The sequence below is a fragment of the Ogataea parapolymorpha genome, chromosome I (genome assembly GCF_000187245.1).
Source record: "Ogataea parapolymorpha DL-1 chromosome I, whole genome shotgun sequence".
In the NCBI taxonomy this organism is placed as follows: domain Eukaryota; kingdom Fungi; phylum Ascomycota; class Pichiomycetes; order Pichiales; family Pichiaceae; genus Ogataea; species Ogataea parapolymorpha.
This window is the reverse complement of record NC_027866.1, coordinates 285,841-297,310: the sequence shown is the minus strand read 5'-3', so window position 1 is coordinate 297,310 and position 11,470 is coordinate 285,841. Positions and strand designations below refer to the sequence as shown.

The window sequence follows — 11,470 nt, the reverse complement described above, 5'->3', positions numbered from 1 at the left end:
ATGTAAGAGAGGTTTTTTCGTCTTCACTGAGATATGGATCGAGCGGAGTCTTGGGGAAAAAGGAGGATCAGTACAATTATTGTTTTTTCTCTACGAGGGAGGTACAGTTTAATACATCGCGATTACTACAATCCATCATGACCGGAAACGAACATAAACTAAAGCACACTTGAGTCGATAGCAGAAGACGCAGACACATCCAGAACGCTGGTCAAATTATCTCAGGAAGAAAAGAGATAATATGCTAGACTAAAAAGGGTTTATTCTGTTCAATGAAACAAGTGCTGACTTGCCTTCTTCATTGCAATCGCCGGTCCCTTTAAAGCTGAAAAAAGATATGCTACGCAATACTTGGCGACCTATAGCGATGAAAATTACATGGCAGAATGTACAGGATGGGGCCTTTTTGAGGGTTTCTACAATGCGCATACCACCCCAGTTTGTTATTATTGCACCTGTGGAGACCTGCAAAGCTCCGAACGGTTTGACTGACTAATTGAATAAGCTTGATCGCTCATTTTTATGGTTACAAGAACAACTTGTATCATTAACTCACATTACTTTACACATAAAATATACACTATGCATCATCTTTCGTCGAGTTGTGATAAAGGTTCCTAGTAGCAAGTATCTTTGATACCCTTTGTAACCAAACCACGTATAGCCCACATTTGGTTTGTATATACCCGATTGGTTAGAAACTTTGCATACAAAATCTTAAGGTACAATTTTGTCATATTGCATATATTTAAAGAATATCGATCACCGATATCTGTCATCCATTGACGTACCCGGATTCGTTCGGTTATTCTGATATACACGACGGCTGTAGAAAATATCTCCATGCAACAGTACTTTTATAAAACCGCTATTTAAACCTACATTAAGTATAAACAATCCACAAACTTTAAAACTTTGTTGCATCATGGTATCAATTTTAGGGATTGTATTTGCTTCTTTCATCTCCTACGCTATTGCTTATTGTTCTGCTAGTACCTCATTCAATATTGGAGGCATTGAATATAATTATGATAGTATAAGAGAAGTTTCTCCAGGCTTTTTTGAGTCGATACCAGACGCAGACACGTCCAGAAGGCTGGCCAATTTATCTCAAGAAGAAAAAAGAGAATATGCTAGACAAAAAAGGGCCATTCTGTTCAATGAATCGAGTGCTGATTTGCCTGCTTCAATGCAATCGCCGACTCCGGTGTAATTATGACACACAATAGGGCTGGCAGGTCAAACGATAAGTTTTGGTCAGTGTATAATAATGCTCAAATACTGAAGTATCGTGAAATTTATAGTCCATCAACTTGCAACACAACAAATCCTTGACTCAAGACAGAATTCGTTTAGTCAATTGTAGATTAGTGTACAAGCAAAAGAATTAGAAATGCTCCGTCGAGGATATACTCAATTGAATAAATAAAATTCATGTAAAACATGCAAGAATTACTAGTTTGCTATAGTAATGTACTACGAAAACCATGGTCCCCTTGATATGAAATATTATGGACTATTATCTTCACCTCTGCCATAACTTTCAGAGGAGCTGTACTGCAATATATTGAATTTTAGCATATCAAGTAACGGGTTTCAGTGGCTCCTTCTAAAGTGTATGGTATCCGATCAAGACATAGAGCGGACAGTGAAGAACCGGTGACAAGTGATCAATAAATTATGACAAATATTTGAAATGCATCCTTATCGTTCTTCAGGAATAAGTTAGGGTTGAACGAAAATGCGAAGACACATTGAGAAAGAGAGGTTCCCTACACACGAGGACAACGCCGCCTATCGAAACAAATATGTAGCCCTACAATAGATAACATACATAGCTACTAATCCCGATTTATAACTCAAATTGGCATACATGGCCGAGTGGTCCAAGGCGGTAGACTCAAGTTCTATTCTCAGTGATGGGACGCAGGTTCGAACCCTGCTGTATGCATATTTTTTGATACTTGAGTCTTTTTTTGCTTATTACTTCTTTATCACAAAACATCAAATAATTATTTCGATTCTCTTGGAAAGCATCAATTACTGCTCTCTTGACATAACCGAAACGTCCAATTAAAAGATATTTTACTGTCTTGAGTCAGATAATTTCTTAAAGTGGTTATGGAAAATAGCTCCCCCCTTCGCGAGCGTCAAAAATATAGGATGCAGGGAATTGAGAGATACGGGATTCGAACCCATGTCGCCTGCTTGGAAGGCAGGAATGATAACCACTACACTAATCTCCCTACACCACCTGCGACCGCGCTCCCAGGCTTTTCAATTGCCACAGTTTTATAATTGGCAGAATCAAAAAAATAATTTGAAAGTTGAGATTTGAGAGATACGGGATTCGAACCCATGTCGCCTGCTTGGAAGGCAGGAATGATGACCACTACACTAATCTCCCAACTTCCTTGTCGACTTCTTATGTGATAGGTTCAAGTAGAACAAATTCCTATAATTTTTTGTCGCTTTTTTTGGCATGTTCTCATTTCATCGTCCTCTCCCCTCCCTTTTATGCCGACTGAGTTGGGTAGGATCCTTGTACTTATCAGCCTTTAATGAGCCCAATGACAGCATGTCAACACGCACCTTACAAAAGCTTTAGTATGTCACTGAAGTTTTCTGATATTCAGCTTAATCTTAAACAAAACTAAACAAACTTTACGAAGACCGCTGCAGAAGATCCTTGAGACGAGCAACTTCTGATCTCAAAGACTCGTTTTCTTGCATCAACGACTCACACTTATCCTCAAGCTGAGACATTCTTTCCATTTTACGAGCACGAGACCTTCTAGCAGCTTCAGTGTTCTTAGCCCTCTTGATAGCGACAGCATCAGCACCTTCAGGAACAACAGGTTCTAGTGGAAGAGCCCTCTTCTTTCTAGTGTAAGGAGTACATCCAAAGCGATCTTTCTTAGGCGTGGAAGCCTCGCTAGTACAAGAAGCCGAACGGGTAGACTCTTCCATGTCTGTCAAAGGTGAGGTCACCGATGTCTTAGGCAAAATCTCCTCTTTAATAGCAGGAGTGGACTCGACAGCTAACTGGATGAGATCATCTTCTTCCTTGAAAAGTGGCTCCCAAGAGGAAGAATCCTCTCTTGGCTCGAACATTGGAGCTGCTTGAGCATCTGGATCCTCAAAAATGGAATCGATAACAGAGGAATGGATTTCAAAAGGTGAAATCGTAAGGCCCGTATTGGAACGTAGAGCCTGATCAGCATTGTGATCATCAAAATGAGAACCCCTCGTATCGAAGAGCAATTCATCGAGGTCGACTGGTTTAGCCGATGGGGGCTCTGCAAAAGCACTGAAAACTGATTCTCCTAACAACATGATGATATATGGTGATTCTATTTTATCTTATCTTTCTCAAATAAGTTGGTTAACAACGACACGCCATGATGGACGGTGGGAAATCTATGGTTCACTTTAACATATTGATCTAATTGGGGGATGGGTTGAGATAAACTCGAACGAAACTTAAGTCTCTGAAATGTACTTTCTCTCTCGTTTCTTTAATTGTCTAACATACTGAACAATCTAGAAATTATAACCTTAAAAGGATATAAATTTAGGCACACATATTGAATGATTCACTGATAATTCAAACTAACACTAACGGAATGGCAAATAACAAAATAATCTTTTAATAGCTGGTTGTGTATATGGTGTGTCTTTTGAGAGAAAGTATACGTGAAAAAATTTTCAGCGGGAGATGACTCCTTTAAATATTAGAAGTTGTGGAAAAATCAATTTATATCAACTTGCCGCTATCGGACCGGAAATCTGTGAATTTCAACTGAGAAACAGCATCAAGCATTGAAAACAAAGTGGAGCTCGCTTCGGATCATATCCACCTACCAGGTACAATATGGCCATGAGTCTGGTTATGTCGCCGACAGTCAGGCTCGTTAACTTGCCGAAACCCGGACGACCTTTGATTCGCACAATTGCCTATTTAGGATTTTAAAAGTGACTCATTTTTAGCGGACCTAAACCTTTTCAGATAGCCCAATTTTACTAATCGGTTACCAGCCCCCGTTGTGGCGCATAAACGATAAGCGTGTTCGAAGAATCAAATTCATAGGAATTGGGTTACAACAACTTTTCCACAATCAGATTCAAATGGAGGTCAACTCTAGCTGAAGTTTGGGTGTGAGCCATAAGAGTTTTCTAAGCTTACAGTTTACTGCTGAAGTGAGCCATAATTGCAGGAGTTACTGCCAAGTAATACAAGTTCACTGCAATCTTGTAATTGATCAAAGCTCATCCCCATTCTTCATTTCTGTGCGAGTCATGCTTTAGGGCCGAATAATTAGCAGGTTCAGTCAACAACAAATACAAAGCAACCGACATACGCTCTCAATTCCTGATAGCCACCAAATACCAGTACATCCTTACACTTGACAAAAAAATTTATTTGAATTTTTTTAAAAAAGTCCTTGATAGAAAATCCCAATGACGACAAAGGTGGATCTCAAGAGGCAGAAGGTGGCTGTGGGAATATCCAAAGCATCCAGAAGCGCTCTTTTGAAAGAGTCCCTCAAAAGAAAGGTGCAAACAAGTGACGATGAACTCGAGACCGATAGCGAAATTGAGGGGGAAAGTGAGAATGATCACAACGAACAAAGTGTAGGAAGCGACGATGAAAGTAATTCCACCAGTGAAAGCGATTCCCTTAGGAGCGACCAAGAAATAGGTGAGGATAGTGACGATGAACCGCAAACGGACTACTCTATTCAATCGGATAATGACGACTCAGATGATGAGGAGCTCCCAACACTTCCAGGCAAAAAGAAGAACAAAAGCGATGGTTCTGAGTCATTTTCCAAGGCCATTAATGCTCTTCTAGATTCTAAATTGAAGGCCCACAACCGTAAAGATCCAATTTTGGCTAGATCCAAGTCACAGCTAAAAAAACTAGAAAGCGAGAAACTAGAGCTCAAAGCCAAAAGGCAACTTCTCGCAGAGAGAAAAGCCAAGCTCACTTCCAACAGAGTGAAAAACTTGCTTCCTACTGATGACTCGCTCGCCAGACAGACACTAGAGAGGGAGAAGCGTTATCGAAAAGTTGCTCAGAGGGGTGTAATTAAACTTTTCAATGCCATTCTGGCGACCCAAACGGAGACCAGCAAAGAGATTGATTCCATCAAAGGAGTCGGACAAACAAAGAAGAAGGAACTCGTCAATGAGATGTCGAAAGAAAAATTCTTGGATTTGGTCCAAGAAGCAGGTAAAAGTTAATATAAATAGATGCGACTAGGGAAATTTATTACGCCAATTTTTCGTAAACTTTGGGAATGACGGCAGAAACTGCTGCTCTAGAAGCGTGCCAATCTTCTTGGATAGATTTCCAGGGGATCTTGCCAAACAATGCCTTTGGACTACTTAGCCCTTCATCTTTCTGCAACTCTTTGGCAATTGCTTCCACTCTGGCCTCAATCTCGCTCTCTGAAGCTACTGGAAGCTCCCTCATATACTTTTCAATGTATGGAATTTCTCTGAGCTCGTTCAACCCCATTTGTTGAAACCGATCGGGCGCACCTTCCTTCAAGTACTCTTCAGCAGTTTTCTTCCGCTGGTTGACCATCTTTGCCAGCAGATCGTATAGCTGGAATTCATCTTGATCTTTCCCGGCATTGGCAACTTCAAGGTTCTTGACCTCTGTCAGGATACTTTTGATCACGTTTCTTTCAAAGACGTCTGCTTTCATGCGGATGCTAGTTTTCAGGTCCTGTCTAAGGGCTTGGATCGCGCTATCATATGCTGCTGTATTCTTGAATCTAAATCCCAAACGGATTCCTTTGAGAGGTGCCGTCGTAAGTCTCCGGGTGATTGGAAGCATAATCTAAAGTGGAGAATTATCAAAAATAATAAAAATTACGTACTTTTATTTTTCCGTCGGGTAACTGAAAGCAAATCTTTACCGGCATTTTAGAAGCAATCATTCTGTAATAGCGGCCGGCTTACGAACCGCAGAGTGACTGAGGTTTAGACGGAGACTAAATAAACGCAACGAGGGAGTCTGGATACCAATATTTTTTGATTAGCAGATCAACACATCTCATAAAACATAATTTTACAAGTGATGAGCACAGGCGCTCGACGAGTGTTCACAGCGGAAGAGGTGGCTGCGCATGTGTCACCAGACGATTTGTGGATGGTCATAAATGGCAAAGTGTATGATGTGACAAGCCTGATCGAGCAACATCCAGGTGGTTCCGAGGTGCTTTTTGACTGCGCGGGTGTGGACGCCACGATACCATTTTATGATGTTTCGCATTCTGAGAACGCTTTCGAGATGCTTTCTCCCTGTTTTAAGGGCTATCTGAAGCGCGATGATAGTATAGAGCTCGGGTTAACAACGAAAAGGAAATCAAATAAATATTACAGGAGCTTCCAGGAAATACGAGAAGTCCGACAACAATCCCAACAAGACACCCAAGCACAAGGGAATAATTCATTCATATTTATACTATCATTGATGGCTTTCTCAGGGTTGGGGATGTTCATCTATCTGCAACGGAAAAAATGGTCTGAATGGATATGATAACCGCTTACTCAATGGCCTGTTGTAGGGAGGCCAATAGAGACTTTGAAAGAATCATATATTAACCATTGGAATCCGGTCAAGGTACCTATCATCACAATTCTTGCCCCTAGACCATTCCACAGTCCGCTGAACCCGATCCGCTTGTATATTCTACCGACTGCGGACAGCATTGGCTCGCCCTTTCCTGACTCATTATTAATCAGTGAAACCATCACATCTGCCGGGTGAGACACAAGAGCGCAAAAGATACCAGCGACATAACCTCCTGCGAAAGAGACACCTGTTTGTTGAATTTTGGAGTACTGTTCCTTAGGCTTGGTAAGGAAGCTGGCATAAATCAGTTCGACGATCTTCTCAAAAGAAGTAAATTTAACACAGGTGTAAGGGATTTGTCTGAACCACAATGGGACCAATCCTGAGTATAGGTTTGAGTATAAACCGACCACTGGATTTGGAGGCAGAGTAGTTTGGATTTTCACCTTCATGGACTCAAAGGGGCACAAGGCAATGTCTGCAAGAAATTCGGCAGATGCGGAGGCAAGCATGTACACATAGGCATTAGACACACCAAAGAAATCGCTATACTTCTTCTTGAACACCTCGTAAAATCCGTATTTGCCACTTCCTTGTAGGCCATAACCAATGAAAGTTGGCCCAATACCCGTGAACACTTTTCTCAAACCCTCGGTTTTGATGATGGACTTGATCCCGTCTAGATTTCCTTTGTAAAGACCAGGCTTCACTTGCAGTCTGCATTTCACTAGGTCTAGGGGCAGGACGCCCGAATGTGTGGGAGCACAAGCCAGGAACCCACCAGTAGCACAGGCAATGTAGTATTTAGATGAGTACAGTTCAATTTTGTCCGACGACATGGAGTTGTTAAGTTAACAATTGAAAACCTTGATGGTGCAACCGTAAATATATATATACGCAATTTGGCATCCGCAACTTCCAGATTAATAAGCCGCACAGCGATAAATAATAAAGTTAAAACTGGTTGCTAATTAATTTCCATAGTCAAAGATCATGATGAGGAAGTCCTAGCGGTAGAATTCCAGTCTATTTTTACATAGTATAAGTTGGTTGAGACTGTGATCAGATAGGCACTCTTTCTGGATGCGAAAGCGTTGGTTTGTAAGCAGATCACAAATACTTGCTCTCGCGGCTTTAGTGCACTAGATCGAAGGATCCGTGACATATGACAACGCTAACTCCATATTCGATACGCAATGATATAATCCCGTAAGGCTTATTCCTTCGAGACGTCACAAGGCTGTCCAGCTATCCCCTAATGGCGGTCTAATGAGCGCTTGGCAATCTTGCCTATCGTACATCAATTGAGTCGGTTTTTTGCTCAACTCTGATGCTTCTCATTTAGTTCCTGGACAAACACAACGTGGTTGATGTTCTGATAAGATACCAGTGAACCAAGCGGAGACTATGCGTTAGCGAATTGTATCGTTTCGTCAGTAGGTTCTGCGGCCTTTTTTCGGCAAGACTCCAAAGTAGAATAGTTTCAGAACCTTCTACCATCAACAATATCGGAGACTATGAGCTCAAAAGTCCATGTCTAACTTCATGTAAGTGGGATTAAATTGAGTAAATCTTGACCGGTCATTGAGTAGCGTGCTGGCGGCGTTGCCCCTGCTATTCAAGTTGCGTTGCAAGTCTGCACTCGGCTTTTCTGGGTGTAATGAAGGGTTGAATCCGTTTACAATGGAGATATACAATGCTTCTGTATGTGGTTGGTGTCTCCTATGAAACCTGTCAGCACTAAACAAAGATTCTCTACATCAATGCTGGAATAAAAACCATATGGAGCAGATCCGTTTTTTTGATAAAAAGTTGCTACAATCCTGCACATATCCACATTTAATCCTTAGGGGGTAGAAATTTGAAGGAGTTTGGCTGACAACACGATGTGTAGGCGATATCGGTTTAAATCCAATTATGCAACTAAGTATTACAGTGTACATGCTTATTTGGAAGGTGTAGATTCTTTTTCAAGGAATTCTGTCCATAGCGACACAAACGACTGACTGGACCGCGGTGCAGAATTCTCGGCAATGGGTGTGCTGGGAACGTTCAAGACGCTATTTGAATTGGTTTTTGAATGCGACGATAGTAATCCCGCATGTCTTTTTTTCTCATCATCCCAGTTCAAAAAGTTCGAGATGAGTTGCAGCACCTCAAACTTCTTGGCGTCCGCCCTGGGTATCTGGAGAAACGAAATTAGAAGATTGGAGATCAACTCGCGATCCACTGTTTCGGTTGTGGATTCTTTCTTGACCAATTTCATCGCTTTCATTAAATGCTCATTCAACACAATAGTCTCGTGTCTTAACTTGCCAATTGTAAGCTGCTTCTGCTTAACCTCGTTCTCAAGATCGGTAATTCGCATCAGTTTTTGCTCAGTCTCTACCAGCTTCGACTTCATTTCTTGCAGCTGCTGCTCCGCGGCAGATGCTCTCGTGATATTGACCTCGATTTGATGTTGTAAGTCGTGCTTTTCTCCCTCAAATGTCTGCGTAAGGTTTGTAATCCTGGACTCCAGATCTGTGATTCGATCTTGAAGTGATCTGCGTTCCTCCTGCAAAGCCTGGTTTTCAGAGACCAGACTTTCATTTTTGGCTTTCGTTTCGTTCATCTCATGCAAAAGATTTTGCTTGGATATCTTCTCTTCGTTCACGATTATCAGATATTCCTCGATTTCGGACCTAAGCTCTTTGAGCTCCACTGTGTATTTTTTATTGGACGTTTCAAGCCGCTTGATCTCCAACGTTTGCTCATCCTCTTTCAGTTGAGCACTCTTCTTGAGCATCGAATAGTCTTTGCTCAGCTTATCGCATTCTGCATTCAAATTTGCTGCTTCATCTTTCAAAGACGCCACTGATAAGTTCAGCGCGTCAATAACTTTCTGTTTTTCCTCGACTTGACCCTCCAAAATTTCAATGGTCTCCTTGCATGTCTTCAGCTCATTTTGAGTATTTTCCAGCTCAATTTCTGATTCCTTCATTTTTTGAAAAACTGACTTCATTGAAGACAATCTGCTCAGCAGTGCCTGATAGTTAGATTGGTATTTCTCGCATTCCTGTGTTTTTTGTTCAAGCTGATCTTTGAGACTATTGGATTCCAGTCGTAAAATCTCTTTGTCTTTGGCTTCCAATTGTCGCTTGAGTTCCTCTATAATCTCTGTTTGATCCGAAGTAGAAACAGAGTTTTCTGTTCGCAAAGTCTGCTTGTCATCATCCTGTTCGCTCTGCTCTTCCACATTGTCAGGTTCTTTGTCTTCAGGAACAGGGCCATTTTGTATTTCTTCAGGTTGATTTTCGCTCTGTTGAGTCTTGTCTTCTTTCTTGTCCACATCTGTCGCTAACTCCTTGCCATTTTGCTTCTTCTTGTTTTTATTCTTCGCCATTCTGCAATTCAAATCTATGTACAGGTCCGAATTTAGTTTGAGAATCTCCCACCCTAAAAATGTGTTGGCAAAAATGACAATTAAAAAATTATTTGTAAATAATGTTAAGTTTTCGGGGCCCTTTCGAAAATTGAACACTTCACTTAATGAACATGGTCGACTCCACGTATACCATTCTCACAACGGGCTTTATTATCAGGCTGGTAGTGCCCGCTCTGTATCCACAGATCACGTCAATTCTCGATAAGTCTGTGTTGTTTTCGACGCCTATATCCTCGTTCAGATCGCTGCAAGAGGGAATATTCTTGCTCACAAATAACATTGATCCATACAATGGCGAGGTAGTTCACTTTCCCCCACTTCTTCTGGCGCTATTCTCTAAGCTGACACATTTAAATGTCGTTTTTGCAGCCCTCGACACTCTCATAGGGTTCTTCTTGGTGCAGATCAATAAAAACACAAAATACTCCACAAAATTCAGCTCAAGAGTGGTGGCCATCTTTTATGCATTCAACCCACTGGCTATCCTCTCGACTCTTTCCAAATCAACAACAGTGATCAACAATCTTTCTCTGATTCTAGTATTCCATTTCACTCTCCAGAACAAGTTCAAGGCCTCGATCGTAAGCTTGGCAGTTTCCACATATCTGGCTTACTACAATTGGTATTTTGTCGTGCCCTTGATGTTCTCTATCTATCAATCTACTCGTTTGCAGCAGGCAGTGGTACGCTCAATCATCCTATACATCGCTTCCATCTCGGCCTTGCTGTATTCGAGTTACATCTTGACAAACAACTCGCTACGATTCTTGTATCTCAACTACGCCTCCGTTGTGCTTTTCAAGAAAATCGTACCCAACATAGGCCTGTGGTGGTATTTTTTCACGGAGATTTTTGACTTCTTTAGCAGCTTCTATCTCTCTGTGTTCAACATATACTCGTTTATTTTTGTCGTGCCTCTGGCCACAAGGTTCCGCAACGACTTGCTGTTTGCTTCGTGGATTCTAGCCGGGTTCATGAATTTTGCCAAAGCATACCCCACAGTGACAGATTTGAACCTGTTTTACTCGATGTTGATCATATTCAAGGTTTATTACAAGAAGCTCAAATTCTCTCCGTTTCTTAGTTACCTCGGAGTGATTTTGATTCTGACCCTGCTGCCAATATTCTACTACGTCTGGATGAGCCTCAATTCCGGAAACGCGAACTTCTTCTACGCCATCGGCTTGGTGCTTAGCATTTTGCAAACAATCATAGTTTCTGATTTTTTGTGGTCCAAGATTCAGACAGAGTACTTCGAATCTAAAAATATCAACATCGACACGATTGTGAAGCTCACACAGATATAATGAGTTGGAACACATGCGCATATTCGGGCCGAATTTCAGATCTCACCAGATCCATCGGGTTCATGTCCAGCCTTCAACAGTGAGGATAACGTCAGGTGCAGGGGTTCTAGACCACTAACAATGCTGCTCCGAAATCTCTATTGTTTA

General features: G+C 41.5%; 8 protein-coding genes and 3 non-coding genes across 11 annotated transcripts; 5 read left to right on the top strand and 6 right to left on the bottom strand.

Moving 5' to 3' along the window:
* Window positions 1–925: 925 nt before the first annotated feature.
* HPODL_00154 (uncharacterized protein) lies at window positions 926–1,213 on the top strand (the record flags this gene model as incomplete). Its single annotated transcript, XM_014081603.1, has 1 exon — window positions 926–1,213. The coding sequence occupies one exon, from the start codon at window positions 926–928 to the stop codon at window positions 1,211–1,213; it is 288 nt and encodes a 95-aa protein (XP_013937078.1).
* A 654-nt stretch (window positions 1,214–1,867) lies between these two features.
* HPODL_05387 lies at window positions 1,868–1,951 on the top strand. Its single transcript has one exon. It is a non-coding gene; the product is annotated as a tRNA-Leu (tRNA).
* A 223-nt stretch (window positions 1,952–2,174) lies between these two features.
* Window positions 2,175–2,246, bottom strand: HPODL_05386. Its single transcript has one exon. It is a non-coding gene; the product is annotated as a tRNA-Gly (tRNA).
* An 89-nt stretch (window positions 2,247–2,335) lies between these two features.
* On the bottom strand, window positions 2,336–2,407 carry HPODL_05385. Its single transcript has one exon. It is a non-coding gene; the product is annotated as a tRNA-Gly (tRNA).
* A 257-nt stretch (window positions 2,408–2,664) lies between these two features.
* HPODL_00153 (General control protein GCN4) lies at window positions 2,665–3,336 on the bottom strand (the record flags this gene model as incomplete). Its single annotated transcript, XM_014081602.1, has 1 exon — window positions 2,665–3,336. One exon carries the CDS (start codon window positions 3,334–3,336, stop codon window positions 2,665–2,667), a length of 672 nt encoding a protein of 223 aa, XP_013937077.1.
* A 1,125-nt stretch (window positions 3,337–4,461) lies between these two features.
* On the top strand, window positions 4,462–5,247 carry HPODL_00152 (Ribosomal RNA-processing protein 15; the record flags this gene model as incomplete). The annotated part of the gene is made up of 1 exon (XM_014081601.1): window positions 4,462–5,247. The coding sequence occupies one exon, from the start codon at window positions 4,462–4,464 to the stop codon at window positions 5,245–5,247; it is 786 nt and encodes a 261-aa protein (XP_013937076.1).
* Window positions 5,248–5,275: 28 nt separating this feature from the next.
* HPODL_00151 (uncharacterized protein) lies at window positions 5,276–5,848 on the bottom strand (the record flags this gene model as incomplete). The annotated part of the gene is made up of 1 exon (XM_014081600.1): window positions 5,276–5,848. One exon carries the CDS (start codon window positions 5,846–5,848, stop codon window positions 5,276–5,278), a length of 573 nt encoding a protein of 190 aa, XP_013937075.1.
* A 243-nt stretch (window positions 5,849–6,091) lies between these two features.
* Window positions 6,092–6,553, top strand: HPODL_00150 (Cytochrome b5; the record flags this gene model as incomplete). Its single annotated transcript, XM_014081599.1, has 1 exon — window positions 6,092–6,553. The coding sequence occupies one exon, from the start codon at window positions 6,092–6,094 to the stop codon at window positions 6,551–6,553; it is 462 nt and encodes a 153-aa protein (XP_013937074.1).
* An 11-nt stretch (window positions 6,554–6,564) lies between these two features.
* Window positions 6,565–7,428, bottom strand: HPODL_00149 (Mitochondrial phosphate carrier protein 3, mitochondrial; the record flags this gene model as incomplete). The annotated part of the gene is made up of 1 exon (XM_014081598.1): window positions 6,565–7,428. One exon carries the CDS (start codon window positions 7,426–7,428, stop codon window positions 6,565–6,567), a length of 864 nt encoding a protein of 287 aa, XP_013937073.1.
* Window positions 7,429–8,534: 1,106 nt separating this feature from the next.
* Window positions 8,535–9,974, bottom strand: HPODL_00148 (GRIP domain-containing protein RUD3; the record flags this gene model as incomplete). The annotated part of the gene is made up of 1 exon (XM_014081597.1): window positions 8,535–9,974. The coding sequence occupies one exon, from the start codon at window positions 9,972–9,974 to the stop codon at window positions 8,535–8,537; it is 1,440 nt and encodes a 479-aa protein (XP_013937072.1).
* A 146-nt stretch (window positions 9,975–10,120) lies between these two features.
* On the top strand, window positions 10,121–11,323 carry HPODL_00147 (GPI transamidase component GAB1; the record flags this gene model as incomplete). The annotated part of the gene is made up of 1 exon (XM_014081596.1): window positions 10,121–11,323. One exon carries the CDS (start codon window positions 10,121–10,123, stop codon window positions 11,321–11,323), a length of 1,203 nt encoding a protein of 400 aa, XP_013937071.1.
* Window positions 11,324–11,470: the final 147 nt, after the last annotated feature.